Below are 18153 nucleotides of genomic sequence, written 5' to 3' on the forward strand. Positions count from 1 at the left end.
CTAAAACATACAAAACACCGCCATGAAGTAACGATCCAAAGGCTTTATGTGATTATTCACATGCATTGATTGACATTCCACGCATTTAATTCAGATCCATGTATCTGATCTCTCTGTAGGAACAGTACTGAGAGGGTATTCTAAAAATATAAACACATGAAAAATAGTAGTCATAAAAAACAGGTCATCAGGACAAGTATGTACATGTTGTTGCATGACCTAAATGCCATAAACACACCACAGACTTTCTCTAATGCAGTCCACACCCTACAATGAACTTAATTTATCAAAATGTTTGACTTTCAGCAAGCTTGTTCTCATAACTGATCCCAGCTCAAAACTCTGCTTCAGTCTTCTGTAATACTTCCTCTGGCATAATGGCTCATGCAGCAACATGTAAATATTTGCCCTGATGACCTGTTTCTGAAAACTGTTTCTATATTCAGATAATCTGGTGGTCGGCACGTCAATCAAAGCCACATGGACCGGATGGTAAGTAACAACAATTGATGATCTAATGTATGCATTATGATTTGTGAGCAGCTCCCCATAAAAAACACTTTCAAATATATAATATTACATTATTATATATGAAGAATGTTTTTATGGTGAGAACACACAAACATGTGATAGCTGGCTGTAAAGATGTCTGAACCCACCCGATGGCGCACAGTATGCTCAGTATTTCATGTTGTAGTATTACTGTACAGTGAGATTAAGTTATATTTCTTGTGTTATTGGTAACTATCAGTTGCTTAATGTCTAATTCTGACCAGCCTTTTACGCAAAGTTGTGTGTCATGTGGCAGCACACACGTAGCAGCGGAACAGGTTTGATGACCATCAATTCCTTGCCGGCTTTGGGTTTTATAAGAAAGATAGGAGGGCGGCGAGGAGCAGAGTCTGACTTTGTTACTCCGCCCGAAAATGCTAGTGGGAGGGTGCTGAGGAGAAATGTATGAGGGCAGCGGCGAGTTGGGACGCGTCTTTGGAGAGACACGGTGGAGCACAGGACTCACCGTAAACTTCATATTGTCACCCCCACCTCGCTGATAAAAAGGATCAGCAGGTCGTTCGGCTGGGTTTTCCTGTGTCCGTGAGTCCGTGGAGGAGTCTCAGAGGGTCAGTTGACTCTTGGTCTTTCGCTCGTCGGACAGCCTGCAGTCCATCCAATGTGCGTAAAAGGGCTGTATGTCCTCACCGTCCTGTCTGGACTCGCAGCTTCAGGTGAGATCATTTTTAGAAACATGAGGATTTTTTGGGGATTTATGTTGGCTACAGTTTAAAGCTGTGATTTATGTTTGGGTTAACTGTTTGTAGAGTGTCCATCCTGGCTTTTTAAAGCTCTTTAGTAGTTTTTTTGCTTGTGTCTGTGCGTAATTTTGCATTTTATAAGTTTACGTAGCGTCATATCCCAGGAGTGGCGTTAAGACACAACAGGATGACCATTAAGAGACGCTCTCTGACTTTAAAAGTAAAAGAGAGAAATCCTGATGGTTGGTCCATTAGTGAAAGCTCCACAGGGACCCCTTAACCTCCCGCTCGGAGCGCCTACGTGCGTCATTGGGAAGTGAAGAAGTTGACACAGTGGCACTGGGTGGGTCACCGTAGAATTTCTGTAAACGATATAAAACAAGCAGAGTGTGAGACCTTTGACAAGATCATAACTTTACAGTTATAGCCGCCATTAAAGCCTGGCTGTATTGTGTTTTGGTCTCATACTGCCTCCTTTTCCTGTTGGCTAATGTGCATCCGTGTTCACAGAGACTGTGAAGTGACCGCTGGACGTAGATAAGTCCACCTGCTTCCCGTGCAGGGGCGTCCAGGATATGTTAGTTGGATCAAAACAACTTGAGATACACACAAAAATAAAAAAGCAATAGATCAAATCTGGCTGTTACAGCTGCACGCATTTCAATGCTGTTATGGCAGCACTAATGGAACATGTTTTAATATCACGAATTGTCTTTATCAATTGCAATTCATTCAGGTTGTTTAACCTTGAAGTAATCTCTGTCCATCCCACTTAAGTGGATTATATTGATTGAACATATCCGCTGCCAGAGCACCATTCACTTTAGTTGCAAGCTGCTTATGTTTACAATGAGCATGTGCCTGCTGAGCAGTCACAACAGTCAAAGGCTGACACAGACAGAGCAGGAGGATGACTGAATATGAGGGACAGATAATCAAACAAGAGCATGTGGATGAAGACGAGCATGTGGGAACTGATCGCAGCATCTCATGTCTGTCTGTCATGTTCTAATTGCCTATATACTGGTTTGGCAGACTGGCACACGATGAAACAAGCCACACACACACACACACACACACACACACACACACACACACACACACACCTTCTTGTGACATGTGTGCTGTTGAATTGCATTTGTGTGTGCAAAATAAACAGATTTTTTTTACCAATCCCTGCTCCCCCCCACATTTACCCTTCAGAAACTGTTCTGACATCAAATCAAAGACAGCGTGTGATCATTTTCCTGTATAGACTTTTTTTTTCTTTTCAGAGATATGGTATAACACACAGAATAATGTGCATCTGCTTCTCCCTGGTTGAAACATCATAACAGCAAGTGTTTCAGTGCTGAAAAGCCATTATTGCCCTCAAAGATAAATGCAATCCTCCTTTGGTCACAACATCTTCCTGTTTGTGTTACACAATTTGTATCATGATACTCTTGGGAGATTTGTGCTGTGATTTTGCACAGTACTGTCAACCTTCCTAATAGTCAGACCAAACACAGGTACGACAAAAAATGTGTTTCTGAATGGTGCACTTTTCTCAGCCCAGTCCATTAGTTGTGTTCCCTCTTAACTTTGTGCATTGTGCAGATACCCTTATGCACCATCACCGTGCAGTCCACACAAAAGCCAAGAACAGTCGTTGTCGTCGTCAGACTAAAGAAATCTAACTAATGTCTGTTTGTGTCTATTATGTTATTATATATATTATTAGACTATGTTTAGTCTATTAAACAATAAGGGTGTAAAACCTGGATTTTGCAAAACAGCATCTCAAAATCAAAAACTGATGATCAATTATTCATATCAAATCAAATCTGAGTGACACATAGAAGGTGTGGAGGGCTTTAGGTCCATGTGTTCTCTCAGAAGTAATCAGCCATGATTACAAGAGTAGCTGTTAATGTTGTCTGATAGAGGCTCAGCAACAGAACTGTTTGGAAGAAAATGGGGTTTGAAATGTAAGCACTGATCTTACAGTCACCAGACTTCCATTATACATTTGTAAAATAAAGTCATAGATTTCATTCAACAGACAGCAGTATGACTAATTCATAAACAAACACTTGATTAGTTTTCATTCTCCTCCAGCTTCTCCAGAGCAGATTAGATTCTTCTTTATCCTTTACTGTTGACACTACTGTTACTGTTTCTTGAGCTTTACTTTAAGTCCTCTGGACTTCCTTCAACATTTTTCTTCCTTAACATGAATCGTTCACAGGCTGACATGTGCCAACCTGTCCGGACTTAAAGGTTCAGCACTTACATGAACAAATAGTGACTGTTGACTGCAGCATGCCACTTATTTAGGCTTCAGTCTAAATGTCTGAGTCTGAGTAAAGAAGCAGCAGCAGCTTCTTGTATACAATGCATTTGCTCTCTAATCTCCCAAAATAACAGGTCGGGGAGACACGGCACGGCTGTGGTTTCTGACATGCCTCGCTCTGTTGACATACACCTTGGAGGAAGTGTGTCCTTTGTGTTGACTTGCATGTAAGTGTGCATGAGTTGATAATGACATTAATGAGCAGTGACACCAATCTTCATCACAGAGGCACCTCTGTAAAGGGTTAAAAGATGATGACAAGGCGTTCCCCGTGTATATTTTTACATAATCAGACTGCAAATATAAACAGGAACAAAACGTATTTATCATCTAATAAGAAGCGATCAGGCTTCTTCTGCATCTGGTGCTAATGTAAAGGCGTATTTGTGAGCATGTGTTTGTGTTTGTGCAGTCATACTCGTACATGCACTCTGCTGGCTGTTCACTTGTTCTCATAACTATTTAGAGTTACAGTAAACAAGAAGCTCTGTGAGTTAATACAAAACCCCAGCAGGTTTTTACAGCATACGATGTAACTCCACTCACCATGGAAAATCAGCTGGTGTTTCTGAGTCATGGGAACAGCAGGAAGCCACAGTGGTGTTTTTGCTAAGTTTGCTTTGTTTTGTTTTATCATCACTTTCTATTAGATGAATAATTTGTGAGTGAAGGCAGAGCGCTCATGTCGATAGCATTTCCAAGGCTGGTAGAGTCTTAATTTCCTTTCCATTGTGAGGTATCTGACTTTCATGTTTCACTATATCCAGCCATTGTTTTTGAAAACAAAGCAGAAACAGAAGCAGCTCTTTATGGGCTTCAGTATACCAATTATCCAACACTGTATTCGGGAATTCAAAATTTATTGTCCAGCTATCGAGCATGACAGGGAGGACTGTGCCATGTGATGCAGTGGCACTTCTAGTTTCGTGATGGGGAACGTCAATGTAAAAGTGGCCTCTGTCTGAGTGACAGCTTGCTACCATGCTTCTCCCATGAAATAGGCACATATACAGGGCTATAATGAGGTGATAAATATCCAAAATATACAAACCCACTGGGTACTAAAACAACACCAGGTTTCATTATTATGTTCTAGTTGTGACAAAGCTGTTTAGCTGGCTCATCCGGATGATTTAGTTGCCGCCCATTGTAAGATATTTTAGCTCAGGCTATATTTTCCTTGGATAATGGATCAGCAGCACATAGTCTTGTGCAATGATTGTCCTCTTTTTATGACTTTGTTGGAGTGGCTGTGATTTGCAGCTGTTAATTCAGTTGGGAATAGATGCTGCTCCTGGCCCCTTTTAAGGCAGAAAAGCAAAGAGCAGAGATGTGTATCTCTGTATATGTTGTCATTGACTCGCTCCATCTGTTTAGAAGCAGAGGTAGAAGTCACAGTGGGACTGGATCCACTCTGACTCACAGCGCTGCTGCAACACTAGCTCTGTAGTAAATAAGTGAAAGTCAGGCTGTCCTTTGAGGGTTGAACCGACGGTCCAACTGAAGCCTGCTATTGCTGTGGGTGAGATGGATCGAAGCGTATTGGGCCCCCCCTCAGGAATTTGTAATCCCTTGGAGAAGTTGTTGAGTCAGCCGCGTGGTGGGCGTGGAAGAGGTTTGATGGATTAAACTCTTATCCCCGCTCACCCACTTCATGTTTCCTCTAGACACCGGCGACTGATGAATTACAATTGGTCCAGAGGAAGCAGGAGAAGGAGAGGAAGAAAGTGTTCAATGAGGAGATGCTTTGTCTCTGTTTGGACTGACCTTTAGAGTGTGTACAGACACATTTGGCACGGTTGATGCCTACACGCTTCGAAGCAGAATTTATAAATTTAGTGCATTAAGAACAATTTGTTACCATTTCATAGAAAGAGATATCATTTTTTATCATTTTATAAACATGGCATGATTTGTTTTAAATCTAATTAATGAAAGCCTTGATGATCTACTGCTATATACACCCGGTGTCTGCTATATCTCTCTGGAAATGATTACAAGAGTAAAAGGCAGTGATAAGCTTGCATGAAAGTCAACAGCGCCACCTGCAGAAACTCTTTGAAATGAGCCTATACACAACATGACCAAAAGTATGCGAGTGCCTGAATAATGACACCTATATGCTATAGTTACACATGCCATTGCAATAGCACGCTCATATATCATGACTTCTCTACTCATCTTTGAAGGCTTTTCACAAGAACCTGGCTGCAGGGATTCATTTTCAATATGATGATGCTGAGTAATAAACTCTGGCCCACAGTCAGTTTTTTATATTCATCACAAAAGATGTTTGGTGTGGTTCAAACCAGGTTATATCATGCAGCACACACTGAAAACCTTTTTCTGAGGGGACATAGGTTAATACATTTTGTAGACATTAAATAATGATGGAGAAACCTTTGGTGTTGTGACCCATAAGGTTTCTGGTTTTGAAGCTCAGTGTGGGTGGCTCTGGCTGTTGCCAGTTACTGAGACTCCTTTTTAATCTAGCTGTGCAGCTAAGGTGGGCAGGCAGTTTATAATCTAAGCTAGTCATGGAAGGGGACAATATCTAAAGAGGCTAAAGAAACATTTAGTACCAGGCTCACATGTTTATTTCAGGTTTAGATGTGGACTCACTTTTGAAGCCAGCCTCTAGTGGCCACTTGAAGAACTGCGTTTTTTGGCTCTTCTATGATCTCTTTTTTTTCTCAGCCTTAAATATTGTTACTTGGTTCTCCTTACTTTCTCTTAATATTTGAGGTAGATCAGTATGTTCATGCTGACAAACATGATAATGGTGTAGGCTAACCTAGTCTTGCATGGTGCACATAGATAAGGGTAAAAAACCTAGTAGAACGGTGGGAGTTGGCATGAAAGGAAAATGCAATTAGTGCTGGATAATACAATATACATATACATGAGCATACCAAAGTCATGTTTGTTTAGTTAATTTAGCAGCTTGGTATGCTGCTTCTGGTAATCTGTGTTGAGTGTGTAAACTTCACCCACTCTGCAAGTTAGCAGAGTCTACACTGTAACCTGTATTTGCACAACAAGACAAAGAGAAAAGTGTTCATTTACCGGAAAAGGTTTAATAAGGAAAAAAAACTGCAGTACAAAAAAGTAAATGAACACATACCATTGGACATACTATTGCTTGCTCTGGCAACATTTACCACGACACACAGTGGTATGCATCTCAGGGGTTCCCTCCCATTACACCACTCAACACTCACCCTCTCCCTCAACTCCATGTCGGCCTCCCCCTGTGAACACACTGTTACCTGAACCTGTGATTCCCAGCCTTCAATCCAGCCCCTCATGAAAGACAAGCCTTGTTAAAAACAGAGAAAGCTAACATGTGCTAGTGAAACCTCTCACAAAGAGTAGAAGGGGCTCTTTGTGATCGACTGAGCTCTCTGTGTGTTTTGGTCCTTTCCTAAGTGTTTCCTCCAATACTGGCGCTACAGAGAATCAGGTTTCCTCTGGTGGTCCTTTTGTTTCTGGGCCATAATGAAGAGAGGAAAGGCACAAACACACACCGTGTAGGAAATAATGTAATGAAACCAATTTCCTGAGTCGGAGAGTTGTGCCAGCTGCTTCATTTCTCCTGCAGAGTTTCCCAGGTCCAACGTGACTTAACATCCTCTTTGCAAAATGGTAAAACCAGGCGACATCTGTTTTATGATATGATATCTGTTTGTAATCTCCATTGTACATCGGATATGAGTATATCTGATCATTCTTCACTGCTCTGTGGCCTTAGTGGTGTATAAATCTACATATTTATTAGTGAATGCATCAACAAGCCATGAAGCCGACAGGCAACATGAAAACACATCCTTTTCCTTCTGTGGATTGTTTCATAGATGTTCAAAGAAAATATTTGGAATACCAGAGAATGTTTGCTGAGCAGTTATGACAAGAGTTCAATATACCAAGCGTGCCTTTCTGCAGTGTGAAACACAACCAGAATGACCCAAAAACAACATTTTGGTACTGCTGCCGTTAGTAACAGTAGCTAAGTAGAATAATTCAATCAACAAAAAAAAAGAGTATTTTTTTGTTTGTTGGTGGACAGAGAGGTCAAAAGGTCGGAATCGGAAGAAGGAGGGCAAGTGTGCACATTGTGGTGCAAAATAATTTCTGCAGTACTTGAGATGGACTTTCAGGTCTTGGCAGAACATTAAAAGCGTTGCATTGTTAAAGTAGATAATAGCTAGAGGGTATATTGTAGCAGGCCTTGACAATAGAGAGCTGATATCAAACACACTTCTAGGTTGTGTTGAAGAAGTAAGAAATGCCGTGTTAGTTATTACCAGCTTTGAGTGTGCTTTTATCTACAGTATGTGGCTCATTTAATATGGGAAGATCAAAGTTAAATCATTTCCTTAGCTTGAGATGCATGCATGGTGGACATTAGGAGTACAGAACCGAAGGTGACTAAGATTAAGAAACCTTTATTAGTCCCACAATGGGGAAATTGCATATGTGACAAAATACATGAGAAAAGTCATTGTAGTCAGCAAATTCTTTGCACCCCTCGAAGGAGGCTACCCCAGCTAAAAACAGTTTTTTTGTTAGACTTCTATGACGTTCTTAGACCATTATATATAACACATAGAGCCTGTAGTGCAACATAATGACTTTGGCCAACTGTTCCCTCTGCACCAGGATGTATAATGTAGCTGGCAACTAAATACACTGAAGCATCTACTGTATGGATAGGGTTATGCGCTCTTTGACGCTGGGTGAAATATTATACAGGCAGGTCAAACCCCTCTTGATATTTTTGCTGCTTCTTTGGGAGGCTTTTATAGAGTCTTGGGATGTCCGCCAAGCCAAGCAAACATAATCACACTCGAGTGGGCTTGGTTTGATTATTTTACAGAAGATGAAAGTATTTGCCCTCTTTGGCTGTGGACAAATGCAGTGGACCGGTGCAGTTTGTACAAGTGCTGTTGACAGGTAGAGTAAAGTGCATTAAAGGTTCAGCAAGTTCATTTTATTGTGATATATTGGACATATTGATAGATATTCTGGACTGACGCCAGTACCAGTGCATCTAATGGAGCTGTAGTGTGTGTGTGTGTGTGTGTGTGTGTGAACAGAGAGCCCTCATGGGAACTGCCAAAACTGGCAATGTACACACACATGCTGATGCTGATTCATACAACAATGGAACATAATATTTTATGACCTATTCCAAGCCATGAGCATGCACATCTGGCGTTTACATTGACACAAATACATTAAAACACAAACACACATGCATGTGGGAAAGCTCATTTTTGCTGTTAACAGTTTCAAGTTAAGGCAATCAGACATCAGACACTTCACACAAAGACTCTAATTTGCTTCTTTAATTACCAGTGAAGAGTGTAATACATCTCCTTCAGACAGCGTTTAATAACCTAAATGACGACTGATTGGGCTTAAGTGATGTTTTATAAGATCCTTTTTTTTGGCAAAAGTGGCAAATTTATTCTGACACACATACTGATAGGTTTTTGTGCCTTAAAAATGCAAATAAATAAACATGCCAGACATCACAATTAGGATAAATTTTGTTTTTGTTTTTTTTGTCTGTGCGGTGGTCCTGCCTATCTCTGTAGGTCACATAACTCCAGTTTAATAAGCTGTCTCCAGATGCTGGGTGTGGTCATCACTGGCCAAGCCGGATATTCAGACATAAAAGAGTGGACAGAGAGACATGAGTTAGAGAATAGATGACAAAACAAGCCAAACAAACAAGCAGTTATATCTTATCTTGTCTGCACAGACTGCAGTAATGTGGAAGAATACATTTTCCATCGTTTGTTATCCTCCATCTATACCCTCAAAAACTTCCCCTCATCCATCCTGCATCCTTCATCACTTAAGCTCACATTTCAACTTTTTATTTCTCTGAGTGAGTGAAATTCTGCGTTTCTCTAATGGCTTCACTCATGTTATGGCATGCATCCACTGTGTCAATTAGTGCCTGCTAATGACTGATTAAATAGTGATCACGTAGTTGTAGCTGTGGGGACAAATTAGTAATTGAGGCACTGTACGTGGCCCTTACAGTGCCATCATTCTGTTGATATCTATTCTGCTAACAAAAAGGCCTAATTAACCTTAATTCTTAATCAGCATTGAAGGCATTTTCCTTTTTTTGTTGTTCAAATGAGATTATCTACACTTATTTGAATTCATGTACTGTAAATAGAATGGGTACAACAGGGTAGAAATGTGAAATGAGGTGCTCTGGCCTGGAGGACCTGTTTTTCCTCCTCATACTTGAAGCATGATGAATCATTTCAGCAGGGGCTTTGAAACAATTTGGTAGAAGAGGGTAGGCATTGCACTGTTTGACTGTGCTAATCACCCATGTATGCCATAATCTCTGAAATAAGGGTGTAGAAATGGAGGTGTTTAACATTGGATGGTGAATTGAATGTTATTTTTCTCTGCGCAAACAGGCTGCAGGCTGTGCCACAGATACGCAAATGTTTACACCGGGGATTAGAATACATCTCCAAATTCGAGTGATCAAGCCTCACATCCCTTTCCAAAACCAAATGCTGTCTTTAACAGTGATACTCTTTCACTAATTGGTGAAAGAAGAAGAAGAAGAAATCAAAACAAAACAGCTCAATCCCGCTCTTCTTTTTCTCTCTTGCTCTGTTTTCACATGAAATAAGGGCCGTGACACCTTTACCGGGTGGTTCAGACTCATCTCCTAGAATTAAAAGACTCCTCTCCCACACACACACACCTGCAGCCGAGCCAGGCGGGGAGTCATTACTGACTGTGCTGACACAGCCAGCACTGATGCTATCTGCCTAATGAATATCCTAAACACAGTTTAATCCACTATCTTTAGTGTGTCCATACAAACAACCAGGTAGAGGCAGACACAGTCAGAGCGAAGGAGACTTGTTTCTTTTGAATCCCATTCAACAGAACGCTGTACAATGTGCAGCAATAGATGTTACTTGCAGTGTATACTCTGCGCTCTCTACTGCACACTATACTTCTAGGTTTCATCAGGCTCATTTAAAACACATTAGGCTGTTAGAGGGCTGTCAGGGCCCGGAGATGAGAGAGAGGCCCGCCTGTCTGTGTAATGCTGTGAGGGGGCCGTCTGGTCGCCCGACTCTCTCATCCCAGCCCACAGGAAACTCACTCCAGCCTGATAAGGAACAGAACATGCTGCCCAAGGAGCCAGGCTCCTGCTGATATTTTCCCGGCCAGCTGCTGCCTTAATGCACACTGTGATTAAAAGGCAGTGGTAAAAGTATGGCTCAATTTAAGGTGGACTTTTCTCACTGCTACAACTGGAGAATAATAATTACTGTTCCAGCGTCTCTAATGACTTAATCCACATTTTAGTTCCAGAGTAGAGTTTAATCCACTGTAATTCTGCTACAGTTTAAATTATGTCTGCCCACAGGAACAAGAAATAACACTGTCTCATGCATTAAACTGAGGCCTGGTGTATTGCATACACTCAGGTAGAAGATTGAAGCAAGGCGTCTGGACTTGTAGAGTTTTCTAGAAGACGTTTCGCTGCTCATCCAAGCAGCTTCATCAGTTCTGTTTGGTGGGGAAACATGGTTTATATGTGGTTACAGACCTCAGTGGGTGGGTCTGGGTAAAACTTAAAAAACTTACAAACAATAGCACTAAATGTTTCCATACTTACCTGTGATGTTCTGGCTTCTGTGGAGTGGTTGAAGAAGAATGGCTCAGCACAGGAGAGCCACCTCCTCAGGACAAGACTCAGCTGTTCACCTCCACCTCAAAGACAAAGGACACTCCTTTGAGGGCAACAACGTTCACATTTTAGACAGGGAGGAAAGGTGGTATGAAAGAGGAGTCAAGGAAGCCATCTATGTTAAGCTGGAAAAACCTTCCCTTAACAGAGGTGGTGGCCTCAGACATCATCTTTCTACCACATACAATGCAGTGATTCCATCCATTCCCAGGAAGTTTACACATACTCACAGTAAGAACAAAGGGCTGTCAATCAGTCCCCCTCCGGCAGTTTCATAGTCGTTAGCCAGTCGTTAGACACACCTGGCCCAGTCAGCCAGAACATCACAGGTAAGTATGGAAACATTTAGTGCTATTGTTTGTAAGTTTTTTAAGTTTTACCCAGACCCACCCACTGAGGTCTGTAACCACATATAAACCATGTTTCCCCACCAAACAGTTAGAACTGATGAAGCTGCTTGGATGAGCAGCGAAACGTCTTCTAGAAAACTCTACAAGTCCAGACGCCTTGCTTCAATCTTCTCTACGTATGATGACCTGGATGACTGAAGCTGGATCCATACTCCGCGAGACAAAGAGCGGAGAACGCGCTCCACAGGTGGTAAGAGATACAAAAAAAAGGTCTTTTCCGCACTGAGGTACCATACTCCGCGAGACGCGTGTGTGCAGAACTCCTCATACGGCCCGCCCACTAAACTATAAGGAAAGACTTTACTGAGTTTTTTTACACAACACAAGGACTTGTGCCATGGCAAGAGGGCATTACACAGAGAGGGTGCCTGCAACAGCATGAGATGTCCGGCGATGAGTTGTGAAAATGCGACATTAAAAGTAACAATAGCAAAGATTCAGTGTTTGTGCCTTTATGACCACATTTGCACATCTACTGTGTTCCAATGTGCCTGCGATACTTCAAACTGTCCGGTGATGAGCTGTGAAGATGCGACATTAAAAGTAACAATAGCAAAGATATACAGACATTGTTAACGAGCCTATTATGCCCGGGTATGTAGGAGTATATAGAATGGTAATAACAGTCACCATCTGGTATGTGTGAATGGCTGTCTGGAGTTATTGGTGACAAATCACCCTGACTTGCCTTTCTTTCTTTCTTTTATTGCTCATCATGCAAACCAGTATGGTCTTATCTAAATCTGTTGAATCAGTGCTGTTTATACACCTACCTATATACCTGGAGAGGCTCTTGCGCTTCTCCACTTTCATCACGCCCACAATAAATTCCGACCAATCACAGCATGGTTGCCGCACAGCCTTGAAAGACAAAGTTCGGCCCGGACCCTGTGCACAGGAGTGCGGATCAGCGGGCGGTCAGAGACAAAAATGACGTCATTTTGTGGGCGTAACGTCTGCAGGGGGGGGGGGGAAACATACACTCAGGTGTTTTGCTGAGCCACAGACAGCTCTTCTGTCAGATTGAAGTGTCTCTGATATCAAGTGTTTGGCTTGTTCTTCAGAGTCCTCATATGGATGGTGCTAATGATGATAGGACAAGTCTTGGCTACCCCAAGCTCACTGTGGTTGCCAGTGTCTGCCATGTTCCTGGGAATTGACTTTAATGAGGCTTGATGTGGCTCCAGATAATATAAGAATATAGAGCCCTATCTATAAATAGTCTGGGTGAAATTCAGCAGACAGGCAGCACATACAATTCCACAGAGACTCACACACAGATACTCAGTAGGCTGCTTTAGAATACAGATGGATCCGCCTTGATGAAGAGGACTCTGTGATCTTGAGGAGAGAGGGAGATGTGATCAGATGGTTGACCGGCTGCCAGACAGGAAGTCAGCATTAAACATGTCTCTTCCAGCGACAGTGCATGCTTAGTGTGTGTGTGTGTGTAAGAGTGCTAACTCCATTCTAGGGAGCTCCATCCATCAATTTATGGAAGAGCCAAATTGTTGCCAATATTCCTCTCTGCTCTTCCAGACTATTCATTTTATATGTAATAGGTCTACTGTACTGTAAAGATTGATATAGTCCACATCAGTGTAATATACAGCAGACTCTCCATTACAGCCCTGTCTCAGCTGCAGTACTGCAGCCAAAGTGGCTATTATTCCTCAGGTGTCACAGATGTGGCCAAATGAGCTGAAATCTGTCAGACTTTTAAGATGTAATAAAGCAGATATTTAGAGAGAGTTAATTGACTGATTGAATATGCAATCCCACACTCTCTATAGCTCTGTATTCTATGTAATACAGACTGCTGCATATATCTAATATAGTTATAGTGGCACCTTAAGGTTAGTGATTTTTCTTGCAGCAGCACTGCGTAGGCAGATGTAGGGTCAGTGAGTACACTGCTATGATTTACTGATGAGGGAATTCATACCGCACCTTTTGTGTTGTTTTTTTTGCATATGCATTTCTGTGCTTCAAACTGTTTATCTGTGTGTGTGTGTGTATTGATTTTGCACTGCATACTGTGCTTTAGATATAAACTGCTTCTGCACTATGTGCTTATATGTTGCAGGCGTGCTGCAGGTCAGCGGGATCCGCATCTACACATCTGGGGACATGGAGGCAGTCAACGGCACGGACGCTCGTCTCAGGTGCACATTCCACAGTTCATCTCCAATCAACCCCAGTGCTGTTACCATCTCCTGGACGTTCAGACCTCTCGGACCAGGCAGAGAGGAGTCGGTGGGTGCATGTATGTCTGTGTGTGTGAAACAAGTGAGATCAAACCTCAAACCTCCCTCACTGTGTCAGGGAGCATCCACCCCCTCAGCCAACAGAGAGAGAGGAGTCGGTGAGTCATCAGGCTCCCTACGGAGTGTCCAAGACAGCCTGGGTTTGTGTACTTGTGTGTCTGCATATTGAGAAAAGACAGAATAAGAGACAGCAGTTCTGGGTTTAAGTCTGAGCTTATATCTTTTTTTCTCTGCTAGAATAAAATATCTTCCCTCCCTCTGCAGCAGCAGCAGCGGTAGCTTCAGTTTCGTAACTTTCTTTCTGTGACAACCCACCAATTAGTGCTGCACCAACCTACTCAACTTCCACTTGTGTAGGTGTTCCACTACCAGCAGAAACCATATCCTCCTGTGGAGGGCATCTTCAGGAAGCGCATCCTTTGGGCCGGTGATGTCATGGGCCGTGATGCCTCCATCATAATTCGAGAGGTGAAGTTCTCCTACAATGGAACATACATCTGCCAAGTGAAGAATCCACCTGACGTCCACGGCCAGGTTGGAGAGATTCGACTGCGTGTCGTCACCACAGGTCAGCAGATTCATCTTTAGATTAAATATCGGTGCCTCTGAATCCATACACACTTTGTTTATGTAAATGTCAAATAAGAGAGCACTTACATGAAAATGCTCAATTAGATTTAAATGAAGTGGTTTATTATTATGCTTATTTTTGTAATGGATTGTATGATGTGAATTTCAAGATATAGACAAGTTTCATTCAATATGTTTGGTATCATTTGAAAAAATGGCTTGTGATGGTGATCAAACTATTTTTTGTCTAAAAAAACTAATCAGTGCTGATGTCATTGTGTATGAACAAAGTGAAATTCTAACATTACACTCCAGGACAAGTTAGGTGATGACTGGAATTCAGGAATGTAAAACATTTAAAGGACCAGTGTTAAAAACCCAGTGACCTTTACCTAGTGGTAAATTTGGAGACTGCAATTGGCAAGGTATGTCTCAGCCATGCGACTTTAACATAAAAACATGGGGGTGTTTTTTGGAGCCTGTGTTTGGTTAGTCCATTCACATCCACCGTAGAATCATGGCTCATTTCGGCTATAGGTTCCCCTATGTACACACACTGGTCCTTTATTAAAGTGCATCTAATTTAGTTGTGGATTGAGTGACAAATCTTGCTGTCCCTAGAGCCTTGCAAAAATGCTTTTATATTAACAGTAGCTTACAGTAAACACATTACACATGCACAATAAAGTGGCTCTGAGCAGTAAAGCATTTTCCCCTGTGTTTCCCTTTCACCCACAGCCTCCTTCTCCGAACTTCTCCTTCTGGCATTGGCCATAGGCGGCGGTATCGCTGCTATTGTCATACTCCTCCTCATCATCGTGTCCTGCAGGAGGTACAGACAGAGGAGAGAGAGGCAGCTGGAAGGGAACGAAGAGGCTCCTCGCAAAGAAAGAAAAGACCCCACTGCGTGGTAAGACCAAGACAAAGACAGAGGGAGAGGAAGAGGGGGAGACAGAAAGAGGATCAGAAGAACCACGCACTTTCTCTTTGCATCTGCTGGCTCTTTTCCTACTGGACAGTTCACTTTTTTTCTTAATCTCCTGATCCAAGAACTGCATTCTTTGGATCCAAAATGTTGGACCAGTAATGGGCAGCTGTCCTTATGAGCAGAAATAAATGGAGAATGTGCCTTTGTGTAGAGAGCTATAGATCCTGAACTTTAGCAGGACTGCTGTGTAGCCTCTATGATATCACTATGTGCCTTTCATATCTGGAGAGAAACAATGTTTTTTTTTTTATCAGTTCATCTTTTCCTGCTTAGCTCAATGTGCTTCCAAACACATTTCCTGATTAGACTCAATGTTTTGATAATGTAGATGTAGAACAATGGTGTATTCCCGCTGTTTACTTCCCTGCTAATACATTACAAGCCCCAACGTTCCAATGCACTTCAAGACACATGTTTGATTATTTCAACAAACAATACAAACAGTGGAACAACAAATGGGCTGTTTTTTTAATCACCACATAATGGGAAACATTATGAAACCCCACACAAAGCTGTTATCTGCCCTCGTTTCAGTGGTCGTGATCCATTCTCTGTGGTTCATTTGAATCTGCAGGACGATGCTGGTTTACATTACTGCTTGACTGTAGTTATACTGTGTGTTTTTCTGATTTTAAGTTATTGGATTTGTTTGTTGACCATTGCAGAAATAATCAAACTACAAGCATTTTGTTGGAAACAGATTTTTATAGCACAACAACAATTGAGCTAAAAACAAATCTTTCCCTGGGCTTTGGAGACTTCTTCGCCTCACACATGGGTTTTCAGATCTTTCTGTAAAATGTGCAGTCACCACTCTTGTGATTAACTTACCATATGTGCCAGACTTCAAAAAAGCCAGGACAAGCCTGATCAAGAACATTTTGGTTAATCAGAAATATTCAGGCTTCAAACCCCCCACCCCCCTCAACTGGATATCTTTCTGTCCCTCTCTACTTATCAGAGACATCCATAGAGATTGACAGTTCAGACGGCACGATCTCAAAGCCCAGCACCAAAGATCTGATCTCCTCAGAGGATGAGGGCCTGAGTTCCGATGACGACAACGGCAGCAATTCTGACTTAGGAGGTAGGGTGTGAACAAAAGAGCAGAAACATTAATGTGAAGCCAGTTGGGAATCTTGCCGATGTGATGCTCAGAGGGCACCTGTGGATATTCTGGCTAATGTAGCCTAGACGAAGGAAGCGCCGCTGCTCTGATGAGAATGTGAGGCAAGTTTGAAACTTTCCGAACAAGCACAAAGAGAGAGTCTGCTCCAGAGCATGTTTTGAAACCGAAACCACTTAACTTTTGAGGGAGTCAAGACAGAGTTATGTGAGGGAAGAAATGGTGAATGAAACCTGAGGAATGAGGCATTTTAATTCTGATGCTACCATGGCTAGGCTATATTCCCAACTAGGGAATACAGCTCAATTGTTGTTCAATAACAATCTCTTAGTTTGGACATGGATCTTGTTAAGTGTAGGAAGTCAATACTAAAATCAGCTGTGGCAAACAATTGATTTTATTAAAGATATTGGTGTGTATGTAGGAGGAAAGAACGAGAAAGGTGTTTGCCGCCATGAGACATGCAGGGATCTGAGCGTGCCTACAGCTTAATGGACAATATCTTGCAGAGCGTTTTACAACTACAAGTCATTAGTGCAGTTCTGTTCACACCCTCATATTATCATCCTGCCTATGGGTTCTTGCCAAACACAATTTCACGACAGTATGTGAAGGCCCGGGTGTTTACAATGTGTCACAGCTTTGTAAGTTACATTGATTTTTTTTTTAAGCATAGAATGTGAAGTTAGTGTGAAGGCCAAATGTGCATGAGCCTGCTCTGAATGCCATGTGGGAGAGTGCACAGTCAGATCTGAAAACCCTTTGATTGCGAGATGTCCTTGAGAGCCTGTTCTCCATGCGCCTGTGAATGCACCATGTCTACTAACAAATTACTATAATACCTGTCCTTCATCCTTGCATGACTGACTCTTTATTTGTGTTTTAATACTGCACAGTATGTTTATAGTTTTTTTAGACAATACAAGAAATATTTTATCATGTTTTTAAAGTGTCACAGTATGTATTTGTAATAGAGCTTTTATATGAAAAAGATTTTTTTAATATTAAAAATGCCTTTAAATTTTAACCAGTGACTCACATTTTCTTACGCTGCTAGTCTATAAAACAAACACAATCTGACTTGATTTGACAGAGGTCATCTATTATGTAAGAGAGCAATCTTGTTATCCAACATTTATTATGCATCATTATCTTTAATGCACTGTCTGCTGTCGTGTTTTTATTGTGTATATGTCTGCAGAGTTCATCACGTATTTACCTGTGAGCTTCACTGCAGTGTTTAATTTGTCGCAGGCTCAGTATGCTTATACCTCCCACTGTGACTTCAGTCTGGGCTTGTTTGTTGATTGCTGACGGTTCATGACTGTGAATATGTTACTCTATATACTGTGTGTGTTTGTGAGTTCACTTGTATGCATCGATCAAAGTCTGCCCCTCTTGGTGCAGCTTTAGTTACTGACTGACAGACCTTGAGTGTGTGTGTGTGTGCACGTGCC

General features: G+C 41.8%; 1 protein-coding gene across 1 annotated transcript; it reads left to right on the plus strand.

The window, feature by feature from the left end:
- The first annotated feature begins 961 nt into the window (after positions 1–961).
- On the plus strand, positions 962–17685 carry LOC114444577 (myelin protein zero-like protein 2). The gene is made up of 6 exons (XM_028419248.1): positions 962–1226; positions 13832–14001; positions 14370–14580; positions 15321–15492; positions 16378–16391; positions 16511–17685. Exons 1-6 carry the CDS (start codon positions 1172–1174, stop codon positions 16666–16668), a joined length of 780 nt encoding a protein of 259 aa, XP_028275049.1. The 5' UTR covers positions 962–1171; the 3' UTR covers positions 16669–17685.
- Positions 17686–18153: the final 468 nt, after the last annotated feature.

Source organism: Parambassis ranga, chromosome 13 (assembly GCF_900634625.1).
Source record: "Parambassis ranga chromosome 13, fParRan2.1, whole genome shotgun sequence".
NCBI classification, from domain to species: Eukaryota; Metazoa; Chordata; class Actinopteri; family Ambassidae; genus Parambassis; species Parambassis ranga.